The 25,803-nt window shown below is 43.6% G+C and overlaps 1 protein-coding gene across 9 annotated transcripts in view; it reads right to left on the bottom strand.

Moving 5' to 3' along the window:
• The window catches only part of SPECC1 (sperm antigen with calponin homology and coiled-coil domains 1), a 219,695-nt gene that overhangs the window by 83,259 nt on the left and 110,633 nt on the right, over nt 1–25,803 (bottom strand). For all 9 annotated transcript variants that reach the window (XM_036278348.1, XM_036278347.1, XM_036278349.1 and 6 more), the window contains one exon: nt 16,606–18,185. In XM_036278348.1, coding sequence (XP_036134241.1) covers nt 16,606–18,185 — 1,580 coding nt within the window. The remainder of the gene's footprint in view (nt 1–16,605; nt 18,186–25,803) is intronic.

Genomic DNA, 25,803 nt, shown 5'->3' with positions numbered 1-25,803 from the left:
CTTTACACCCTTCATGATCGCAAGCATCAATACAGAGAGGGGCCGCTATGATGTGTGCTGTTGAAGTTGGTCAACTTATAAATCAGTACACTGTTTCAAGTTATACACACCATTCTTCCTTCTTGATTTTGAAATAATTCTCTCAAGTTTAGCAATATATTCCAGAAAGCTCTTTTATTTAAAAAAGAAAAAAACAAACCCTTAAGTAGCTTTGCAACTTCTTCCTGCATGAGCTTGCTAGGTTGTAACAGGCAGGTAGTTTTACATTCATTTTGCAAATTAACAAATGAAGAGAGGGGAGAGATTAAATCATTTAAAAAGAACAAACCAATTTATCAAGTAAGACCAACTCCCTGTACTTTGATGACTGTTAAGAGTTCCAGGTTGCCCCTGTTTCACCAGCCTTTCTGCTAGCCAGTTTTTTTAAAAATCTTTATTGCTGAAAGTATTACAGATGTCCCTCCTTTTTACCTCCATTGATCCCTTCCTCCCTGCCCACCCCCTTAGCTCTATTGTCTGTGCATATATGCATATAGGTTCTTTGGTATTTCACTTAGTATACTACTCTCCAGGTCCCTCTATGCTGTCTCAATAGGTAGGAGATCCTTCTTTTTTACAGCTGCATAGTATTCCATTGTGTAACTGTACCACAGCTTTTTTATCCACTCATCTACTGATGGGCACTTGGGCTGTTCCCAGATTTTGGATTGTAAATAACACTGCTATAAACATAAAGGTGCATATTGTCTTTCTGATTGGTATTTCAGGATTCTTAGGATATACCCCTATAAGTGGGATCACTAGGTCAAATAGGAGTTCCATTTTGAATTTTCTGAGGAAACTCCATATTATTTTCCATAATGGCTGCACCAGTCTGCATTCCCAACAGCAGTGTACTAGGGTACCCTTTTCTCCACATCCTTGCCAGGACTTGTTCATGATTTATTGATGGTAGCCATTCTGGCAGGTGTGAGGTGATACCTCATAGTTATTTTAATTTGCATCTCTCTGATGATTAGTAATGTTGAGCAGTTTTTCATGTGTCTCTTGGCCACTTGTATGGCCTCTTTGGAGACGTGTCTATTCAGGCCCTCTGCCCATTTTTTAAATTGGATTGTTTGTCTTCCTCTTGTGGTGTTGTATGAGTACTTTATATATTTTGGAAATTAACCCTTTATCTGATATATCACTGGCAAATATGTTCTCTCATACAGTGAATTCCCTTTTCATTTTTAATGCTGGTTTCTTTTGCTGTGCAGAAGCTTTTAGTTTGATGTAGTCCCATTTGTTTATTTTTTCCTTTGTTTCTCTTGCCCTGGTTGATGTACCAGTAAAAATTCTACCAGAAAGTGATGGCATTTTTATACACCAATAATAAATCTTCAGAAAGAAAATCTAAAAAAAAAATCGCACCCTGGCCGGTTTGGCTCAGCGGTTAGAGGGTCGGCCTGCGGTCCAGAGAGACCCGGGTTCGGTTCCCGCTAAGGGCACGTACCTCGGTTGCAGTTTGTTCCCAGCCCTGGTTGGTCGTGCAGGTGGCAGCCACTTGATGTGTCCCTTTTACATCGATGTTTCTCTCTCTCCTCCCCCCCCACTCTATCTGAACAATAATAAAAAAAAAAAATTCACATTTACCATTGCAACAAAAAAATTAAGATACTTAGAAATAAACTTAACTAAATAGGTAAAAGACCTGTTTTTAGAAAATTATAGGGCATTGAAAAAAGAAATAGGGGAAGATATAAAAAAGTGGAATCATATATACCATGTTCACGTATTGGAAGAATTAACATCATTAAAATGTCCATCCTACACAAAGCAATCTATAGATTCAATGTAATCCCTATTAAAATACCAACTACAGCCCAGCTGGTGTGGCTCAGTAGTTTAGCATCAACCCATGTACCAGGAGGTCACTGGTTCGATTCCTGGTCAGGACACATGCCCAGGTTGTGGGCCCAACTGCCAGTGAGGGGCATTCAGAAGGTGGCCAATAGATGTTTTCTCATTCATCAATGTTCCTATCTCTCTCTCCCTCTCCCTTCCTCTCTCTAAAAATCAATACAGAAAAAAAATTTTTTTAATAAATAAAATACCAGCTACATATTTCACAGATCTAGAACAGATACTCCAAAAATTTAAACAGAATAAAAAAAGACCCCAAAAGCTGTAGCAATCTTTTTATTGTTGTTAATCCTCACCCGAGGATATTTTTTCATCAATTTTTAGATAGAGTGAAAGTGAGGGAGAAAGAGAGAGAGACATCAGAATATTTTTCCATCGATTTTTAAACAGAGTGAAAAGGAGGGAGAGAGAAAGAAAAACATCAGGATATTTTTCCATCCATTTTTACATAGAGTGGAAAGGAGAGAGAGAGGGAAACATCAATGTGAGAGACACATTGATTGGGACACATTGATTGGCTGCCTTCTGCATGACTGTAGGGGCCAACGATCTAACCAGCAACCCAGGTACAGGCCCTTGAATGAAAATCAAACTTGAGACCCTTCGGTCCGCAGGCTGACGCTTTAACCGCTGAGCCAACCCAGCCAGGGCAACTATAGCAATCTTGAGAATGAAGAACAAAGTTGAAAGGATCACAGTACTAGATGTCAGGTTATACTACAAAGTCATTGTAATAAAAACAGCCTGGTACTGGCACAAAAACAGGCAAATAGATCAGTGGAACAGAACAGAGAACCCAGAAATCAACCCAAAACACTATGCTCAATTAATATTTGACAAAGGAGGCAAAAGCACACAATGGAGTAAAGACAGTCTCGTCAATAAATGGTGCTGGGAAAATTGGACAGATACAGGCAAAAAAAAATTAATCTAGACCACCAACTGACACCATACACAAGAATAAACTAAAAATGGATAAAAGCCTTAAATGTAAGTTGTGAAACCATAAAAATCCTAGAAGAAACCATAGGTGGCCAGTTCTTTGGAGTCCAGCTCCTCCAGTTGAACAAGTGCACTATCAGACACCCAGCCCTGTTATGTCCAATGTTTCCCTTTTTCAAAAAAGGAAACCACTTTCATGCATTCTAACCACCTCTCATCTTCAAAAACCAATGTTCTCTAGAAATGAGGTGTGTGGAATTGCATTACAAGTAAGTTCAAATGAACTTCCTGGGAGCACTAGTTCTCCCTGGAGATGGGGATATTAGAGCTGGTCCTTGAACCACCAAAGGCAGATGGCAGTAGAAATCAGTCAGTACTCTGGCAGGGTGCAGCCTTCTCATGAAACCTGCTAGGACCTTGGGGTACAAGGACAGGAGGGACAGCTCTGAAACAGACTGGGCTACAGTTGGCAAGTCTTACTACCTTTCCTCGATCAGACACTGAAACTGAAGACAGGCACTGTCACAGGTCAGGTTCCCAGGGAAACAGACTCTTAGATGGGATGCCCATGTAAGGAATGTAATGAGGAGCCCTCTGCAGGAGAGTGAAGGAAGCCAGACTTGGGCAGAGAAGAAGGAACTCTGAGGCAGTCACAGCAAGGGGAGCTCTGTACCTATCTATGATGCCCTTCAGAGCGGCTCCAAATTGAAGCGAGGGCTTGGGCCCCCTCTGTATCCAAGAGAACGCACTGGGTGCAGCTCTCCCTTGGCCAAGGCAGCCCCTCTCACAGAGGGCAAGCCCTGGAGATGCCTCCGGCTGGGCCGTCAGCAGCAGCACTCTCCCACAGCTGGGGGAAGGAGTGTTTCAGTCTGAGGGGCGGGGGTGCAGTACCACCCCCTGCAGATGTCACAGCACATTCCTGTGCTGGCCCCACTGTCACCACAAACACATCTAGACTCTCTTCCAGGGCAAGTGAATAGACAGCTGTGATGCGTGACCACTAGATGATCTAAGAATCCCACCTACCCATCTTCAGTAACATGTCCTCTGATGTTGTTGAGACTCTTTGCAAACCTCAGCAAATGTACAATGTATTCGCAGGAATATCCTGATTATATATATGTTTATTGCTTCAAAAGATACCAGAGTGGCAGAAGGAGACCTCAGGCACGAGAAGAGGTGGCTCTCAGGCTTGAAGGCATTTTGCACCCTAGGACCCACCTGTGACTGGGTGGGCAGGTTCTGAGAGCAGCCCGACCAGCAGGCCAGTTCATCCTCACTGGCTCCCCTACTTGCACATCCAAACTGTCCCTCCTCAAATCTACTCCGTGGTCTACGACCCCTCACTAGCAAACAGCACAGCCATATGCTCAGTCACAGAAGCTGACATCTGTAAGGAAACTGCACACACCCTGTATAGGGTCCCCAAACCCCACCGAGCCCGCCTTCTAAATGTCGTTCCAGTCCTTGTTTTCCCGCCTTCCCCCTGTTCAGTCCTTCATTCTTTCTCACCAAACTGTGGCCAAAGAAATCTTTCTGAACTGCAAATGTGTTCACATACTGTAAGACTCCATTTCATAAAATGTCCAGAATAGGCAAATCCACAGGGACAGAAAGTAGATTAGTGGTTGCCAGGGCTGGGAGGGAGAGGATACTGGGAGTGACTGCTACTGGATATGAGATTGCTTTATGGGATAATAAAAAATAAAATTGAGACTTCCAGTCAAGATGGTGACATAGGTAAATGTGGTATTGTCTTCTCCCACAACCACATCAAAATAATAACTACAGAACAACCATCATTCAGAACCACCTGATATAGAGCTGAATGGAAGTTCTACAACTATGGCATTAAAGAAGTCACATCAAGACTGGCAGGAGGGGCTGAGGAGTGGACAGGCTGTTCCCACACCCACGTGTGATGGACAAAAATCAGGAGGACACCTCGGCTGTGAAGGTCCTTCCCAAGAAGTGAGGGGTCCTAGGCCCCCCAGCTCAGGGTTCCTGTGCCAGAAAGAGAATCCCCGTAACTTCTGGCTGTAAAACCAGCGGCAACCAAAACTGAGGGAGGCTGTGGCTGCTGGAGCTCCAGTAACTCCTCTTAAAGGGCCACACATGCACGGACTTACTCTGACTCGCACCCTCCAGGCTCCAGCCTGGGTGGAGGCAGCTTGAAAGGTGCCAGAGACCTACAGGGAAGAACTGAATTGTTCAGCATTGGGGTGAGAGCTGGAGGGGCAGCTTTCTCCTGGACAGAATTGTTGTGGGAGGCTGCTGATCCTTTGGTGTGCCCTTCCCTGGGGCGGCAGATGGTTGCCATATCTGGGACTCCAGCAACCTGGTTCACACTGTTTGCCCTGCCTTGGTGATTCCCTGAGGCCCTGAACCACCCAGCTTTTGGCCCACCCAAGCTGTTTCCAATAGCTTTATCATAGGATTGGCCTGTCTTGGATCCTGCTTCAGATTTTCCTAAAGTCTCTCAAACAAGCAGCATATGGTCCCAGCCAGCCCCATACCTGTCATTAAGTGTCCCCAGGCCTGGCACTAGAAGCAGCCAGCTTTGGTAAACAAATTGGTTTTGCCTGGGCACCTCTAAGCCCAGCACAAGAAGCAGCCATCTGCAGATCACTTTATAGTTTATGCCAGGTGGCCATGGGTAGAACACAGACAGAGGCTGACCTTGCCCCAGAGCTAGCACACCCAGTGGACAGCATCAGACCACATCGAAGCACCACCACCCAACCATCTCCACAAGTGACACACTCAATGAGTGGACTCAGTGAGTAAGTAAGTAACTGAGTGGGTAAGTAAGTCTTGCTCTGTGTGGTGGGCCCCTGCACAGCTGATCCTCCAAGGGACTCAGAGACCAGTGGTCAGTGGGCACAGCCAGTCCTTGCAACTGATCAGCCTGAGTAAATCCCTCCCACTAATATGCCAACAGCAATCAAGACTCAATTACAACAGAAGGGTGTACAGTCCACACTAGGGGTGCACCTCAAGGGCCCAGCTGCAGTAATCAGAGAGTCTGTGCCACTGGACCCTACAGAACACCTACAACAACAGGCCATCCTATGAAGCCTAGGAGACATAGCAACTCTACTTAATACATAGAAACAATTACAGGGAAGCAGGCAAAATGAGGAGACAAAGAAACATGTCCCAAGTGAAAGAACAGAACAAAATTCCAGGAAAAGAACTAAACAAAATGAAGACAAGCAATCAATCAGATGCAGAGTTCAAAACACTGGTTATAAGGTTGCTCAAGGAACTTAAGGAGAACTCCAAGGAACTTAGTTGAGAACATCAACAACATAAAAAAGGATCAGTCAGAAATGAAAGATGCAGTAACTGAAATAAAGAATAATTCGTAGGGAATCAATAGTAGAGTAGGTGAAGCCAAGAAGCAAGCCATCGATTTGGAATATAAGGAAGCAGAAAATACCCAATCAGAGCAGCAAAAAGAAAAAAGAACTCAAAAGAATGAGAACATTGTAAGCAGACTCTGGGACAGCTTCAAGTGTACCAACATTCGCATCATGGGGATACCAGAAGGAGAAGAGAAAGAGCAAGAACCCTGGCCGGTTTGGTTCAGCGGTTAAAGTGTCAGCCCGTGGACCAGAGAGTTCTGGATTCCGTTCCTGCTAAGGGCACGTACCTTGGTTGCAGTTTGTCCCTGGCACTGGTTGGGGTTGTATGGGCGGCAACCACTCAATGTGTCTCTTTCACTGATGATGTTTCTCTCTTTCTCTCTCTCTCTCTTCCTCCCTATCTCCCTCTCGCTCTATCTGAAGATAAATGCAAAAAATGTCCTCAGGTGAGGATGGAGAGAGAGAGAGAGAGGGAGAGAGAGAGAGAGAGAGAGAGAGAGAGAAATTGAAAACCTATTTGAAAAAATAATGACAGAAAACTTCCCTAACTTGGTGAAGGAAACAGACACATAAGTCCAGGAAGCACAGATAGTCCCAAACAAGTTGAACCTAAAGAGGTCCACACCAAGACACATCATCATCAAAATGCCAAAGGTTAAAGACAAAGAGAGAATCTTAAAAGCGGCAAGAGAAAAGTAGTTTGTTACCTACAAAGGAGCTCCCATAAGACTGTCAGCTGATTTCTCAAAAGAAACTTTGCAGGCCAAAAAGGAGTGGCAAGAGATATTCAAGGTGAAGAAAAGCAATGACCTACAACCAAGATTACTCTATACTGCAAAGCTATCATTTAGAATCGATGGACATATCAAGAGTTTCCCAGACAAGGAAAAGCTAAAGGAGTTAATCACCACCAAACCAGTATTATACGAAATGTTGAAGGGTCTTCTTGAAGAAGAACAAAAATATGAACAATAAAATGACAATTAATACATATCTATCACCAATCAAATCTACAAATAAAATGAGCAAGCAGAACAGAAACAGACTCATAGATACAGAGAACTTTTTGTTGCTTGCCAGATGGGTGGGGGCTGGAGGGCTGGGTGAAAAAGATGAAGGAATCCAGAAGTACAAATTGGTTGTTAGACTGATGAACCTCAAAGGGAAGGTGGGAGGGTGGGCTGGAAGAGATAAACCAAAGAACTTCTATGCACATATGCATAACCGACAGACACAGACAGTAGTGTGGGGAAGGCAGGAGGGGGGCGGGGTTGGGGAGGAGGGAGTCAATGGGGGGAAAAGGGGAGATATCTGTAATACATTCATCAATAAAGATAAGTTTAAAAAACAAAGAAATAAAATTGAGTGTGGTTACGGTTGTACAACTTTGTGAATATACTAACAAAAACTGACTTGCACACTCTATATGAATTAAATCTCAATAAATTTGTTACTAAAAAGAAGTCTTCAGAGACTTCTGCTGTCAGTCCCCCTCGAGGATGGAGTTCCCACTGCCGGCTGGCGGTCTGGCCTGCCCACTCAGGTAAGCACGCTGTGCACTTGGCAAGTATAAATCATTCGCATGGCTTCCTGGACTGGGCCAAGCTTTCTGGCCTGAGAACTTGCTGTTTTCTTTCCACAATATTTCCGCTGTCCCCACCCTACCAAATCCCCTCAAGATTTAGGTTATAAATCAAACAAAAGCAGGAGTCATGATGACTCAAGTTTTCAATGAGAATTTCTCTGCTGAGTTATAATTAAGTTAAATTCTCCTAATTCAAGACTTGAAAAGGTACTTTCTTCAAACCAAAAGGCTTTGGCCTTAAGATGACAGTGTATTAGAGTCCTCAGGCCTGCCTTAAATGTCTTCCTCTCTCATCTTTATTTCCACGTTACCAGGAAGTATGAGTCCTCATAGACACAGAGAACAGGCTGATGGTTGCCGGAGGGGAGGAGGTTAGGGGGGCTGGATGAAAAAGGTAAAGAGATTAGGAAGTACAAACTGGTAGTCACAGGGATGTAAATTACACATAGGAAATTTAGTCAATAATATTGTACTAACTATGTATGTATGGGACCAGGTGGATACTTGAAATATCGAGGGGAACACTTAGTAAACTTTATGATTGTCTAATCACTATGCTGTATACCTGAAACTAATGTAGAATAATACTGAATGCAAACTAAAAAAATAAAGAGTAAGAGTCCTGGGGTCAGATCCAACTTTGAATCCGGGCCATCATCAATTAATTAGCCTTATTCTCAATCTCAGTTTTCTCAACTGAAAAATATCAAGATAATGACAGTATCTACAGCATAAAATTATGAATAAATTAAATGACCTAAAGGCTCTAAGAGTGCCTAGCACATATAAAGCACTAAAATATTAGCTGGTATTATTGAAATCTAACATATGGATATAATTATAGCAGCTTCTCTCCTAATTCTGTTGCCAGTTTTGCTGACATTCATTCATTTATTCATTCAATAAGTATCGACTAAATACCTAATATATGGAAGAAGTCACAATTTTAAAATTATATATAATATGAAAATAAATAAACTTGGAATGACTGCTTGAGTTACTTTACCAGGAGTAAGAATGTATGTTACTTTTGTTGTGTTTGTTTTTACACCTAACTTGGCTACTCCAGACCCCTGCTCAATCCCTGGCCCATTCTGAACAGACACTGCTGATGGGAGCCAAGTCTCCTTCCCACTGGCCTATTCGAACTGCTTGTGTGCAAAGCTGCTAGGCCCGGGACAGGAGGGCATGCTGGCTCAGTGTCCACTTTCGTTATGGAAAAGAAAAAACGGCACTGGAAAGCTCTAAGCAGGTAAAAACCTCTATTACATTTTAGGAACTCTCTAGGAGACCTTGAGTGCTCATTGAGGTGATTCCCAATGTGTCACCCAGGAGAGAGAAATGCTGGGGTGGTGCCAGGCATCAGAGACGAGTCCCAAGGTCAAGTTAAAGAGAGAAAATGGTGCTCAGGTCTAACTTCATGAACAGTATTATCATGTGTAATATTAATAATTTTCTTCTCTAGGTCCCGCAGAAGGGAAGGGGGTCACCCAGGGAAACCCAGAAGGGGAGAGGTAGCACAGGGTCCATGAGGAGAGGCAGCCCCCTCTTATGAGTTGGTGGAAGCCCAGGGAGTGGAGCACAGATTCGGTGTTGTGGTCCCACTGGCAAGACCACCCTTACTCAAACATCGGCTCTCACATGATGTCACATTTGACCAAATAAAGGACAAATGGGCTTTGTGTTTGTATAGTTGATTCTTCTGAAGCTTCAGCACCTGGTGCACAGCAGACTTCAAACTCTGCACAAAAAGGCTGAGGCCTGTGACATATTTCCTGAGGCAACTGCCTACCCTGAAGGCTTCCAGTGGAGAGCCTGCGGGTCTTCCCCAGGCTGCCTCGCCGCCCTCTGGCTTCTGTGGGACAGCAGGAAACAGGCTCTGCTTCCCCGTTTCTTCCATGCCTCTTCCCAGCGTGAAGTCAGAGGCTCTGTTTCACCAACAGCTGATGTATCGCTGTCAGCCAAATATACTGGAGAGAACAGGGGAAACTGAACTGAAGAGAACTGAAATTTCCATGTTTTCAGCTTAAACAACTCAATCTTAACCAACTTTCCCAACAGTATCTAGTCCATGACTCCTGGGGAAGTGATCCCTAAGTTCCCCTCAACTCTACAGAAGAGATTCACCAGTACTTCTGGGCTGCTCTGAGGAGCTGCGTGGGCAAGGGCTTCACACAAGTGATCCGCGCTGCTTCAGACATGAAGCCCGTGCAGTCCGTGAGACGGTGACCCCACAGAGCAGAAAGCCTCTCTAACGAAGTGACTCCACAGCTGACACATAAAGCTGAAGACAGGACCAGGGAGTGAAGAATGGGGAGGCATCAAGGAGGCAAAGAGAGGGGCAAGAATACTTTCAGCAGAGAGCCCCACTTCCTTCACCTGCTGCGGGTTAGGACAGGAACTCAGCGTGGCTGGGCCTTGGCGGGGAGGGCGGTGGGACCGAGGTTGGAGGTGTAAGCAGAAGGGAGCCCCTGGGCTTCATAGGGTGAGCGTGCTGCTAAGGGGAATTGCTGTGGGCGGTGCACTGCTGGGAGATCTCTGTGAGCGCGGGGCAGAGTGATGGTGTGGCAGGGGCCCTGCTGGAGGCGGTGGGTGGCAAATGGTGCTCTCCCACCCAAAGGCCATTCTCCCTTTTTTCTTACAAACAGTCCCAATTTTGCTCTAGAGTCAGGATGTGATCTTATGATTTCAAAGAGTGGGGGAGAGTGTGTGGCCCAGTTCTGACCACATATAAAGGGAGCTGCTGAGGGGGATCCTGGGAAAAATGTTCTCCTGATAAAACTGCGGTGCCTGGGATCTGCCAAGCCCCCTGCCGGCCAGGGCCGCGAGGATGAGATGGTGAAGATGCTGTGCTCCCAGAGCCTTGGCACTACACAGCCTCTGCACCACAGCCACCAACTGCCTACGTCTTGGACTTCTGATTATGGGAGCAAACTGAACGCCTGTTTGCTTAGGCCGCTGACAAGAGGGGGTTCCTGTTTCTTCAAGTCCAAAGCATCACCTGGGCATCCACACGGACCACCTGATATTTAAGCCAGGTTCCAAGACTTCACTCCTTCAAGGAGTCCTGTTCTGCAGTCATGGCTACAGAATCATCTACTTGCCACACATTTTTCTCCAGTTCTGGCTTTGTCATCTGTAGCCAGGGCTACCCTAGTGAGAGGAGAAATGTGTAGCATTTTACCTACCAACACATCAATTAAAATTCTCCCATTATTAAAAGAGAGATAGTATTTATACAATATGCAATATGTATTTTCTTTTCCTATATCCATTCAACTAAAGACTTACTTTTCCAAATTCTTACTATCTTTTCATCTGTAAAATTATCATTAAACCACATCTCCAAGTATAAAGAAAAACTATCTCCTTCAAGAAGCAACTACCTACCTGAGAAAATCCTCACAATTCCTTGAGTATTTTATGCTGACAGGTTCAGACACAATAAATGTAGTAAATCCAAACTATTTTAACTTATAGTACCTAGCAGTTCTTGCAATTACTTAATGATCATTTCACCTCTAGTTTTCCCTGACCACTCACAGCAAGTGTTTCTTTATAATCTCCTTACTTCTCTGGAAGACGCACCTGAGTTTCTGTAGCCAGAACTAAATTTCTAAGGCCACACCACCTATAAGGTCTCAATCTCAGGGGGCCGGGGCCGGGGGTGGGGGGTCAGTATTTTCTTTTAACACTTCTAGGTTTCAAGCTTTATAAAATTTTTCTAACTTGAAATCAAGATCCCAAATGACTAAAAACTTGAAAGTCAAAAAACAAACCTGAGTTGCATTACAGTCCGGAAACGATAATCCCGTACACCTGCGTGCTGCTTGCTGGCTTGCACGGGCACAGGTGAGGCTTCTGTGGACTCAGACCGGCCCTCAAAGTTGTACAAAGGTATGCTACATAATCACACACTACGCTGCCAGCAAAATGTACATGGTGGGTATCAGAGAAGCTGAAGAGAAGATATTAGCGAAGAGAAGAAACAAAGCAATGACAGGAAGAAAAGCCTACAAAACATTCACACAATTATTGTAAACGCCCTTCAAATGTTGTATGAGGATCAGACCCACCCCTACCTCCCTCTCCCTGCTCCACCCCCCAAAAAAGTACATTTTAAGGCTTTTCAGAGGCTCTTCTAACAATATCTGAGTCACTAAACTGGAAACATACATAGATTTACTACATGGACTAGATTACAGGATGGTTTGGTATCGTTTTTCCTCTATGTAAACAGGTTATTTCGCTCTTTTCTCATAACATTCACCTTCTGCTAAGAATCAGAGGGGATACTGCGAAGACCAAGGTGACAGCTGTGCATCACCAAGCGGCACAGTCACTTTGGGTTATAGCTGAAAGTTCCACGCAAAATGTCAAGTGAAGCAACTGAGAACTGAAGAATCAGAATTGACCCCAGGAATGCAGAGATAATTCAACACCAGCCTACATTAGAACATCTGTTCCTAGCTTAACATTAACTGATGCCTATAAAATATAACAAAAAGTAAAAAAAAAAAAAAAAATGAAAAAAGAAAATCTGTTATTGTAGCCCTGGTCGAGTGGGTCAGTTGGTTGGAGAATCATCCCATACACCAAAAGGTGGAGGGTTTGATTTCTGGTCAGGGCTTATGTGGGAGGCAACAGACGGATATTTCTCTCTCACATCGATGTCTCTGTCTCTGTCTCTGTCTTTCTCTCTCCCTCTTTCTCGTATCAATTTAAAAAACATACTATAGAATGATGATAAAAAAAAGAAAACCTGTTATTGTAATTCACAACTCATTAACAAATTAAAGGAGAAAAGACATTCTGATTACATAAAAACTATAAAATCAGCCCTGCTGGTGCGGCTCAGTGGTTGAGCATCGACCCATGCAGCAAGAGGACGCTGGTTCGATTCCGGGTCAGGGCACATGCTCAGGTTGTAGGCACATGCCCAGGTTGGCGTGCAGGAGGCGGCCAATCAATGTTCTCTCTCATCAATGGTTTGGTCCCTCTCTCCCTCTCCCTTCCTCTCTCTAAAATCAATAAAGAAAAATATTTTTTAAAAAACCATTGTAAGCCCTGGCCGGTTTGCTCAGTGGTTAGAGCGCCGGACTACGGAGAGAGTCCTGGGTTCAGTTCCCACTGAGGGCATGTACCTTGGTTGCAGTTTGTCCCTGGCCCTGGTTGGGGTCGTGTGGGTGGCGACCACTCGATGTGTCTCTCTCACATCGATGTTTCTCTCTCTCTCTTCCTCCCTTCCTCCCTCCCACTCTATCTGAAGATAAATGCAAGAATGTCCTCGGGTGAGGATAAAGAAAAAAAGCCATTATAAGATCACAGTAGATGTCCAAGATCTACAGTATAGATCTTATAAATGCATAAGATCTACAGTAAACGTAGAAAAATTTAATTCCCATCCTTTTAACAAACAGAACCCTTCTTAGCAGAACACTTGTATAACTCAATAAAAAGTATACAGCAAATACCCACAACAGAAATCCTCAATGACAAAATGCTTAGAGCACTCCTTTGACGTAAGGAACAAGGCCAGGATCCCTCCATCATCACACTTCTGTTTAACACTGTGCAGTGGAAAGGGGCCTGCCCAGGCCTGGCCAATGTGGCTCAGTGGTTGAGCAGCGACCCAGGGACCAAGAGGTTGCCGGTTGAAATCCTGATAGAGGCACATGCCTGGGTTGTGGGCTCGATCCCCATTGGGGGTGTGCAGAAGGCAGCCAATTGATGTGTCTCTCTCACTGATGTTTCTCTCCCTCTTTCTCCCTTCCTCTCTCTCTAAAAATCAATAAAAACATATATTTAAAAAAAACAGAAAGGGGCCTGCCCAAGGCCACAAAGTCAACCATTAGCCAAGTGAAGAGCATGCAGGCTTTCTGCCTCCCACCAGCACTTCATGTCCTTCATTACAATTCTGTGCCACAGGGGTCCTGTTTCCTTTGGGCAAGAGTCCCTTTTGCCTTATCAATGGAATTCAGGGTTGCTGGTGGATTTTATTCTGTAGTGGGGCTCATCCACCTAGAGGTCTGGGTTTTACTTTTTCTATGGTAATAGAAAAGGGTAGAGATAAGTACAAGTTAAAATTCCCTGTAACTACAAATCAATGTCCCTATACACGTAAGAGCACAAAAGCACAGACCTAGATCTTAATACATAGGAAAAAAACTCCATGTGACATCATACCTCAAATCTTTTACCTCAGACTCTTAACTCAGAATCCTAGCTAGAACCTTTTCCTTCCTACTGTCTTATATATGATCATTCTAACCAGCAAGCAATATATAAAGATATGGAATATGTGAATAACATAATTCACAACTTGATTTAAAACATATTGTACCTTGTACAGAGAATACAAATGCTTTTCCTTTTTCTCCAAATTAGATTTACTTATCCCCTATAATTCTAGATTTATTGTCTTCCTTTAGCAAAAGCTATAAATAAAGGACAAATTCATACCTTTAGATGCTTTCATTATCAACCAAGAAAGGACAAAATTAAATAAAGAAGCATTTTACTCAAGAAACTAGGAAGAAACCAAGGAAATGTACAAAGAGTAGGATGAAAGAATTGATACAAATAAACTAGAAACAAATTAATCAGAAATAGATGACCAGTAGAATTGATAAGCTACCCTGACTGGGTTTTGTTTTGTTTTGTTTTCTCTATTGATTTTAGAGAGTGGAAGGGAGAGGGGGAGAGAGAGAGACAGAGAAACATCAATGAGAGAGAACATCGACTGGATGCCTCCTGCATGCCCCACATTGGGGATCGGGCACACAACCTGGGCATGTGCCCTGACTGGGAATCAAACCAGCCACCTCTTGGTGCATGGATGGATGCTCAACCACTGAGCCACACCGGATGGGCCAGGTTTTGTATTTTTAAAACATGGAGTAACATACTCCACTCTTCCAAATAGGAAGGTTAAATATTGTAAGTATGTTGACATCAGTTTGTATTCATGCCCAAACATTACATAAACTGGGAAAGCATCTCAAAAGACATACAGCAAAATGTTAGCAGTGTTTTTCTCTGAGCGGCCAAAGGTAGTATTTATTTTCTTCTCTATATTTTTCTGTATTTTCTAAACCTTCTGTAATGAATATGCAATTTTATGATCATAAAAAAGAAACTACTGTTTTAAGATGCCAAATCATTTCTCACTGACACATACAGTTAATGTAATACCAGTAGAAATAACAAAGAAATAGATGAAGGGCTGAGGGAGGACTTCAGAAAGGTCGCCTGGGAGATTAAACATTTTCTAAGAGAGAAATGGAAGAGGGACTATTCCACAGACATTACAACTTAATGTAAAGTTACAATTACCAACCTACAGTTCAAATGGGCACCTGACTAGTACATTCAGTGAAACTGCTTCCATGCTTTCAATAAAATGCTATGAATTTAGGACACAGACAATGATACAACTCCCAGCACTACCCACTACTCAGGTCCTCAGACAGACCAATGCCAGAATCAGGTTGCAACTAACTAATCATAAGGCAGATGAAGCAGTAGAGAAAAATCCTCCTGGAAGCTCGTGGCATAATTAGTTTCTTAAAAACAGTCACAACTGCTGAAATAGGTGAGAAGATGTTTCCAAACCCAATCACCAAGGAACCCCTAAATCACAGACCCAGAGCTCAGAGGAAATGGGAAACAGGAAGCTACCTGCCTGTAACTCTCCAGCACTGCTCTGTGAGTGGGCAGAATCTTAGATAATGACCAGCAATCTTCATCATATAACAAAGTTCCAGACTAACTGAAGGAGTATTTTTTTACATGAAAGAAGTGATCATTTAATTTGATCTTGGGTTTGTGGAAGATTTTTCCAAGCAAAAATGGTGAGGTAAAAAAAAAGGGAATGAAGACCAGATTCGAATGATCTGACAACCTGATGACGACTGTTGGCAAGGTTCAGGGAGACAAGCACTCTCATGATCTGCAGGTGGGAACAAACTGGAATGATATTTCTGTAGGGCAATCTGGCCAAACATACTGAAAGTCTTTAAAATGTCATACTCTGAATTCATCAAGTCAATGTCCAGGAATTTTTCCTATGGAAATAATGAGATATATAAAAATATGTATACACAATATCAAAAGACTGGAAAAGAACCCAAATGTTCAACAACAGGTGACTAGTAAAGTACATATGAAATGCTCATATAATAGAATAACTATCTGGTCTTTAAAATCTCATTTCAAAGAATAATAATGAGCATATGCTCAGAAAATGTTATGTGTTTAAAAGTTAACAATGTGTACAGGATGATTCTTTAAGATTTTTTTAACTCGTGGGAAACACACATATATATCTAAAACATACACACATATATAAAATAGTGGTTATATTTTTATTTGGTGGGGAAATGTGGGGTGACTTTAATTTTTTGTCACTCGCAGCCCAAAGCACGCTCGCTGAGAGAGCTGGGTAACTCACTCCTTCTTCGAGCCTCAGCGTACTGGCACTTCTCTCCGAAGTCTTCCTGCACTGCCCTCCTGGGTCCCATGTATTCTAGGTGTTCCTCCGTGGCACAAGTCTCTGGGTTCTCCTTTATGATATCTTTTCTCCCTGCATCAGACTCACTGATCTGATTCACTGTCCCCACCATACTCTGAACTGCCTGCATGTAGTCAGAAACTGGGGTGTTTCATTTTGTATCTCCAATCTGCCTGGAATCTAACAGAATGGAATTGACGAAGCAAAAGATTCTCTGTGCTCTATGAATTTAAAGATCAGGAGGGAAATGTTAACAAGGATGAGCAAATACTGACAAAGAGATAGCTCCTTACCTTGGCGAGCAGGCTTGAAATGTGTTTAATTTCACCATGTGCCTTTAGCAATTCTTGTCTGAGTTCAGTGCAAGACAGTTCCAGCTGATCTTTCTCAGCTCGAGCTACTTTCAGTAATTCTTGGATCTCACAGCCCTCTGCCGTCTGCCCCATGGGACTGGTCTCTGCAGCCTTTTGCTTCTCATTCTCCAAATAAGCCTTCAAAGACCCATTTTCAATCTTCAGCCCCTCCAAGGTAACAGTGTACTCTTCCAGAGTTTTGGCCATCACACTGTTGTTATGCCGCTCCAGTTCTAGAAACCCATTCAGTTTTTCGTTTTCTTCCTTCAGGTGTTTGATCATTTCGACAGCTCCCTGGTTCTCTTCCTCCGCCTTCCGCAGGCTGCAGGTCAGCTGCTGCTGAATGTTGAGCAGCTTCTCCCTTTCGAAGCGGCCCTGCTCAAGGATGTCTGTGCACTTCTGCTCCAGCTCCAGGACTTTTCCTTCCTGAGTGCTGGGCTCTTCCTTCTTGACTCGCTCTTGTAAGAGATTTATCAGCTTCTCGTTTTCTTGACTTAGCTGCTCTGCCCTCTCTCGATGCTGATGAAAGGAAGTTTCCAAAATTGTCTTCTCGTCCACCAGTTTCTCATTTTCCACTGTCAATTCCTGCACCATCTGTTGCTGGTCTGATAATTCTTGTAAAGTAGCCTGTAGTTCTTCTGCTGTGCTATGATGGTTTTCTTCCATCTTTTGTATCTTCTCCGTAAGGGAAGCCAGGGACAGTTCACTCACATTGTTAGGGGAACTCCCAGTGGTTGAACACTTTGAACTCTTAAAGGGGTTACTCATGGAAGACAGGGGCCTGGAGGGGGTGTCTGCTGTGATGTGCTCAAAATCGGAGGCATCGGGTGACAAAGAAGCTTTTGTAACATCGCTGCTTGAAGAACCTGATGTCCGCAATACATTTTTGGGTACGTTTTTTTTATACTCATCAATTTCACCTGACAACTGATTTCCAGTTGGGCTTCCAAAGCTTGACTCTTGGGTGATGGATGTTGGACAGCTGCTATCACCAGTGTGACTTGATCCCCCTTCTGAATTAGGTGAATGCTCAAAATAACTCAATTTCTCCTTCAAGGCTCGGTTTTCTTCCTCTAGATCAGCAAGCTCTTTCTGAAAAGTCTTGTTCTTCTCCTCAAGAGCTCTTATCAAAGGTTCTGGGTCACCTGGTGAAGCTGATGTTCCATCTACCTTTGGGTCCAAAGCATCAGTTCCTTCAGTGTTCAGAGTCCTTTTCTCCTTGCATTTCTTTAGTTCACTTCGAAGCCTGTTAATTTCACTATCTTTTGCTTTGGCCTCTGCCAAAAGTTCCCGAACTTGGGACTCAAGCACAGCCTTTTCTCCACCTTCATTCTCTTGCTTGGGTCTTGTGGAAGTGGTCCTCAGGTGCTTGGTAGGGGTGGGTGTGCAGGAAGAAGTTGGACTGGACACCGATTTCTTTGGGTTGGAGGGACCACGTGGCACAGTTCTCTCTCTTGAGATAGTTGCCGAAAGTTCTCGAGGAGCTGGAATGCCTGTCCGTTTGGTTGTTGTCACCGCCCCTAAAGACAAAAGGAGAAACCACTGAAACAAAGCAAGCACTTTTATAAATGAAGCCCAAATGACCTCGACTCAGATTGCATAGCAAACAGGAAACTGTTGCCCTTCATCCATTTCCTCCTCCTCTAGGTAACTACCCAGTTCTGACTGGAGTTTCTGTACCTCCTCCCAAAGCCCTCTATTTAGAGGAAGCTGACTCCAAGCCTGAGTTACTCAACACAACCCCATCCCCAGCCATAGTCGGTGGTTCAAGGCATGGGCACACCCCTCTACTAAGGTCAATGAAATATAAGGAAAGGTTTTCTAGGTGAGCTTTTAAAAGATTACTGGACATAAGTGAGAAATCATTAAGTCTGGGAATGGCTGGCAACTGTCTTATGATCATGAGAAGAAGGTGAGAAGCAGAGCAGAAAAAAGAAAACCCAATTCTTAGTAGCACTGTGGATTTGTTAAACCAATCAACCCTCAGGCTTGGCCTACTGCTGGCCTTCTAATTACACAACCCAATAAATACCCTTCATAGAAGTCAAATTGAATTGGGTTTCCTGTAACTTGCAACTTAATACATCTGAACTGATAACATTAACAAATGAACAAGCCTTTTGACAAATAAAATTTCATATGAATTTTTTTATCCTCGCCCAAGGACATTTTTTGATACTTTGTTCAGATAGTGTGGGAGAGATAGAGAAACACTGACGTGAAAGGACCACATTGAGTGGCTGCCACCCACATGACCCAACCAGGGCCGGGGACAAACTGCAACTGAGGTACATGCCCTTAGCGGGAACCGAACCCGGGTCTCTCCAGACTGCAGGCCAACACTCTAACCACTGAGCCAAACCAGCCAGGGCTGAATTTCTTAATAAACACTTAAAAATTCATCACCATATTTTGACTAAGCACAAATCTAATTAAGAAATCAAAAGACACAAATAATCCTATGGAGAGACTAATCTGATCTAATGACCTATTGCTTTTAACTTAAGTGGAAATGGTATGCTCATTTGTATCCATAGATAAACAAGAACAAATGGGATAAGGGCATATTACATATATCTAAGGTACAGCTTTAAATGTTAAAGAGATTTATATAATGTGGAAATAATAAGGAATTTAGAATACTTATAATGGGAAATGTAAGGAATTATCTTTTATTTTCATCTATACTATCATTATTTTAATTCTTTCATCTATAATCTATTTTAAACTTGCATTTATACTATTATTACAGACAATGTTGGAAAAAAATTGTAGGGGTAAAACCCAGACATCACTATGATATAGAAATGAAACACATCTTAGTGGTTACAATATAAATAAATGAAAAACCAGGTCCAGTTTTACGAACTCAAAGACCATTTGCTGAATCAAGACTGATCGCTGCAACTTATACCAAGTACACTCCTTGGGTTGGAAGTCCCCAATTTCTAGGCCTCCACAGTGTAGAAAGGTTGGGGCAAGGGGATGCAGCCAGACTGGCAGCAGCTCCAATCTGCTAGGGCAGAAGCAGAACCCAACATGGCACAGTAGCTCTAAACCCACCACCTACACTGACTTAGACTGAGCTACTGAATATCTAAACATCTTGAAATCTGAGGTGATGATAGCATTTGTTGCTAACTCTCTGACAGTTGAGTGCTTTTAAAATGTTGATATAATAACGGCTAAACTGTCATATTAATACACAGAAGAACTATGGTTTACTACAATACACAGCAATGCTTTCAGGTGTCCAGGTGCCTCACTTGCATCATAATAGATATGCAACAAAAAAATGACTGACTTAATTCTTCTTAATTTTATTTATTTTTAATAGTTTTTTATTGATTTTTGTTTTCAGAGAGGAAGGGAGAGATAGAAACATCAGTGTGAGAGAGAAACATCGATAGGCCTCCTGCAATGCCCCCTACTGGGGATCGAGCCAAAACCCGGGCATGTGCCCTGACCAGGTATCAAACCAGGAACTCTCTGTCCATGGGACAATGCTTAAGCCACTAAGCCAGCGGTTCTCAACCTGTGGGTCGCGACCCCTCTGGGGGTCAAACGACCCTTTCAAAGGGGTTGCCTAAGACCATCGGAAAACATATTTCCGATGGTCTTAGGAACCGAGACACCGCTCCTCTATCCGTCTCCAGGTGGGTCCACCCACGTGCAGATACGCCCAGACAACATGAGGAACTGTATTAAAGGGTTGCGGCATTAGGAAGGTTGAGAACCACTGCACTAAGCCACCCTGGCTGTCGGGCTCTTTTTATTTTGTTTTTAATACTCACCTGAGGATATGTTTACTGATTTTAGAGAGTGAGCAAGGAAGGGAGGGAGGAAAGGAGGAAGGGATGGCAGAAGGAAAGGGAGGGGGGAGGAAGAGAGAGAGAGAGGGAAACTGACCTGAGGGAGAAATGGTTGGTCGCCTTCCCTAACCATCTCTACTGGGAATGGAACCCAAAACCTAGGTATGTGCCCTAACTGGGAATGGAACCTACAGCCTTCTGGGGTACTGGATGATGCTCCAACAAACTGAGCTACCCAGCCTGGGCTAACTATTCCTCTTAAATGAAGATTAAAATCACTAAGCAATAAAATGTTTTAGCAACACCAGTCCTCTAGAGTGAAGTAATCTTGGCCAGAACCATAATGAAAACTGAAAGATAATTAAATTTTCACCATAAGTATAATCAGACTAGGCAATGCTGAGACTCCAGGACTGAATATCATACAGGCATTTGCCATTCCTAATAATGCTACTCAAATTAAGACTTCTTTTCAATGATTTGTTGGTTTTGAAGATGGGCAAAACTACAATAAGAGCGTAGATGAACTCAGTCACCATTTACAGCTACAGCTGAACCCCTTCCTTTTGCTGCCAAATCTCAGTTTGTTCTCCATTTAGATGTTACTTAAGCCTTAAACTATTAGTAATTAGAGAAATGAGTGGAGTCTATAAAACTAAAGGTGACTTCCGGTCAAGATGGTGACGAAGGCAAATACGGTCTCACCTCCTCCCACAACCACATCAAATTACAACAAAACTACAGAACAACCATCACTCAGAACCACCTGTAACTGAGCTGAATGGAAGTCCTACAACTACAAAATTAAAGAAGCCACATCGAGACTGGTAGGAGGGTGGAAGCACAAAAGGGCTGGTCCACACTCACGTGTGGCGGATAAAAATCAGGAGGAGCCCGGCTGGTGTGGCTCAGTGGTTGAGCAATGACCCACTAACCAAGAGGTCACTGGTTCGATTCCTGGTCAGGGCACAAGCCCAGGTTGTGGGCCCGATCCCCAGTGGGGGCATGCAGGAGGCGGCCAATCAATGTTCTCTTTCATCGATGTTTCTATCTCTCTCTCCCTTTCCCTTCCTCTCTCTCTAAAAATCAATAAAGAAAAAAAAAAATCAGGAGGGACACCTCAGCTGCGAAGGCCCTCCCTAAGGAGTGAGGGGTCCCTGTCTCACCCCAGGCCCTCAGCCGAGGGTTCCAGTGCCAGGACAAGAATCCTCATCACTTCTGGCTGTAAAACCAGCAGGAACTGAGGCTGAGGGAGGCAGAGGCTGCTGGAACCCCAGGCGGCTCCTCTTTAAAGGCCCGAACACAGACTTACTCGGACTTGCTCCCTCCAGGCTCCAGCACGGGGGAGGCAGCTTGAAAGGCACCAGAGACTTAGAGGAAGAACTGAGTTGTTTGGCATCGGGGCTAGAGCTGGAGAGAAGCTTTCTCCCAGACAGATGTGCTGGGGGAGGCTGATGTTCCTTTGCTAAGCCCTTCCCCAGGGCGGCTGGCCCCATATCTGGGATTCCAGGAACCTGGTTCACACTGTTTGCTCCACCCTACAGATTCCCTGAGGCCCTGCCCCACCCAACTATCAGGCCCATCCAAGCTGTTTCCAGTGGCTTTACCATAGGATTGGCCTGTCCTGGATACTGCTTCAGAGTTTCCTAAATTCTCTCAAACATACAGCATCTGGCCTCAGTGAGCCCTGTACCTCTTGCTAAGTGGCCCCAGCCCTGGAACTAGAAGCAACCAGCCTTGGTTTACAACTTGGCTTTGCCTGGACACCTCCAAGCCCAGCACAAGCAGCAGCCATGAGCAGATCACTTTGTAGCTTATGCCAGGTGGCCCCGGGTAGAACACAGGCAGAGGCTGACCTTGCCCCAGAGCCAGCACACCCAGTGGACTACTTCAGACCAACAGTGAAGCACCATCACCCAACCACCCCCACAAGAGGCACACTCAAGGAGCAGACTCAGTGGGTACCAGAGCCCTGCTGAAGTAAGTCTTGCTCTGTGTGGTGGGACCCTACCCAGATGATCCTCCAAGGGACTCAGAGGCCAGTCGTCAGTAGGCATAGCCAGTCCTTGCAACTGGTCAGCCTGAGTAAATCCCTCCCATTGACATGCCAACAGCAATCAAGACTAAATTACAACAGAAGGGTGTACAGTCCACACTAGGGGTGCACCTCAAGAGCCCAGCTGGGGTGATCAGGGAGGCTGCGCCACTGAACCCTATAGGACATCTACAACAATAGGCTATCCGACGAAGCCTATGAGAAATAGCAACTCTACCTAATACACAGAAACAAACACAGGGAAGCAGCCAAAATGAGGAGACAAAGAAACATGTCTCAGGTGAAAGAAGAGAACAAAATTCCATGAAAATAACTAAACAAAATGGAGATAAGCAATCAATCAGATGCAGAGTTACAAGGTTATACTGGTTATAAGGATATTCAAGGAACTTAGTGAGACCCTCAAAGAACTTAAGGAGAACTCCAAGGAACTCAGAACATCAACAACATAAAAAAGGACCAGTCAGAAGTGAAAGATGCACTAACTGAAATAAAGAATAATTTACAGAGAATCAATAGTAGAGTAGGTAAAGCCAAGAAGCAAACCATCAAATTAGAATATAAGGAAGCAAAAAATACTCAATCAGAACAGCAAAACAAAAAAAGAATTAAAAAAAAAAACAACAGTGTAAGAAGTTTCTGGGACAACTTCAAGTGTACTAACATTCTCGTCATTGGAGTACCAGAAGGAGAAGAGAGAGAGCGAGCAAGAAATTGAAAACCTACTTGAAAAAATAATGAGGGTAAACTTCCTTAACTTGGTGAAGGAAACAGACATACAAGTCCAGGAAGCACAGAGAGTCCCAAATAAGATAAACCCAAAGGGGTCCACACCAAGACACATCATCATCATCAAAATGCCTAAGTTTAAAGACAAAGAATCTTTTTTTAAATTTTTATCCTCACCCGAGGATATTTTAACATTTTTTAAATTTTCAGATAGAGCGGGAGGGAAAGAGGGAAGAAGAGAGAGAGAGAGAAACGTCAATGTGAGAGAGACACATCGACTGGTTGCCATCTGCACAACCCCAACCAGGGCTGGAGACAAACCGCAACTGAGGTACGTGGCCCTAGTGGGAACTGAACCTGGGACTCTCTGGTCCAAAGGCCAATGCTCTAACTGCTGACCCAAACTGGCCAGGGTCAAAGAGAGAATCTTAAAAGCAGCAAGAGAAAAGCAGTTCGTTACCTACAAAGGAGCTCCCATAAGACTATCAGCTGATTTCTCAAAAAAAACTTTGCAGGCCAGAAAGAAGTGGCAAGAGATATTCAAAGTGATGAAAAGTAGTGACCTACAACCAAGATTATGCTATCCTGCAAAGCTATCATTTAGAATCAATGGACATATCAAGAGTTTCCCAGACAAGAAAAAGCTAAAGGAGTTCATCACCATCAAACCAGTATTATAAGAAATGTTGAAGGGTTTTCTTGAAGGAGAAGAACAAAAATATGAATAAAATGGCAATAAATACATATCTATAAACAATTGAATCTACAAACAAATTGAGCAAGCGGAACAGAAACAGACTCATAGATACAGAGAACTTTTTGTTGCTTGCCAAATGAGAGGGGGCTGAGGGATGGGTGACGAAGATGAAGGAATTAAGAAATACAAATTGGTTGTTAGATAAACCTCAAAGGAAACCGGGAAGAGAAGGCGGGAAGAGATAAACCAGTCATGGTGAATTTGGATCAGTGGTTAGAGTGTTGGTCCAAGGCCCAAAAAGTTGTGGGTTCGATTCCGGTCAAGGGCACATACCTCGGTTGCAGTTCGTCCCTGACCCTGGTCGGGTTGTGCAGGAGGTAACCATGTTTCTCTCTCACACTGATGTTTCTCTCTCTCTCCCTCTCCCTCTCACTCTATCTGAAAAAAAAAAAAAAAAAAAAAAGAGCGATAAACCAAAGAACTTCTGTGCATAACAGTGGACACAAACAATAGTGTGAGGAAGGCAGGAGGAGGGCGGGATTGGGGAGGAGGGGTCAATGGGGGAAAAAGGGGGGGGGACATCTGTAATATATTCAACAATAAAGATAAGATTAAATAAACAAACTACTAGAATTTTTTTTTTTTAACAACAAACCACAGTACATTTATGAAACATATCTAGTCGTGGACTATAAAACATATAATCCAGTTATGCGTTGTTGTTCTTTTACTTCATCTGTTCTTTTTTCTGTCTGGCTATTTCATCATCACTTCTAAAGAGGGTCCTCAGTATAATTGTGTTAGATTGTCTAAAAGGTTTTTCCCTGCCCTGGATGGTTTTCTCAGTGGTTAGAGCACCAGCCTGAAGACCAAAGGTTCATGGGTTCACTTCTAGTCAGGGGCACTACCTGGGTTGCAGGTTCAATCCCCGGCCCCAGTCAGGATTGTGTGTGGGGCAACCAATTGAGAAACCAATGTTTCTCTCTCTCTCTTCTCTCCCCCCTGCCCTTCCTTCCACTCTGTTTGAAAACCAATGAAAATATATCCTCAGGTGAGGGCTGACAAAAAAAAAGTTCTTCCCATCTCTGTACACATAATTTCAGAAACTGCAATTAGCAGAGGTTAGGTTTAGACACTTGTTAAAATTCATCATCAGACCAAACTAAGGTTGGTGCTTGGCTGCTCACTCCCCATACTGTGCCTAAGTCTGCACCCCAGACGCCCCTCGTCATGCGCACTGGTGGGTAAGAGTGAAGTGGTGGCAGTGCTATAGCTCACGATGTAGTCAATCAGTGGGGTTCCACCCTCAGTCTCTTTCAAGTCATGTGGGTTCAGCAGCCTCACTGCTGAACAAAACATCCTGGAACCCTGAAACTGGCATGCTACCTCACACAATACACCATGACGAGAGTGACAGCAGGGTGGTGGGTAGTCCGGGGCCAATGGAACAGGGACTGGCTCAGCTGGCTCCCTTACTTCTTCTGTCTCCTTCCCGCCCTCACACCAGAGCATCATTATTCCTCCTGAGGGGGGCTAACTGCAAGAAGTTAAAACAAAAGCAAGCTCCAGCTAATATGATAATTTATTTTTTAAAATTTGTTTGATATGTTACATTGTTAAAGGCCACATGAAAATGTACACTGTATTGTTGTTGATCACAGGTGCATCAAACTATGTTGTCATAGAGACACACAGTTTGGAAGGAACATATCATATTGAGAACAGGTGAGTATTAAGTAGGCTGGACTTTGAGTAATTTTCCCATTTCTTTTTTAGTTACATTTCTGCAATAAATTTTTTTAAAAATAAGGAGAAAAAAAATCCTACCACAACAATATATATAG

The sequence above is a fragment of the Molossus molossus genome, unplaced genomic scaffold (genome assembly GCF_014108415.1).
Source record: "Molossus molossus isolate mMolMol1 unplaced genomic scaffold, mMolMol1.p scaffold_m16_p_27, whole genome shotgun sequence".
Taxonomy (NCBI): Eukaryota; Metazoa; Chordata; class Mammalia; order Chiroptera; family Molossidae; genus Molossus; species Molossus molossus.
Note: the sequence above shows the minus strand (reverse complement) of the source record. Positions and strands in the feature narration are given on the sequence as shown.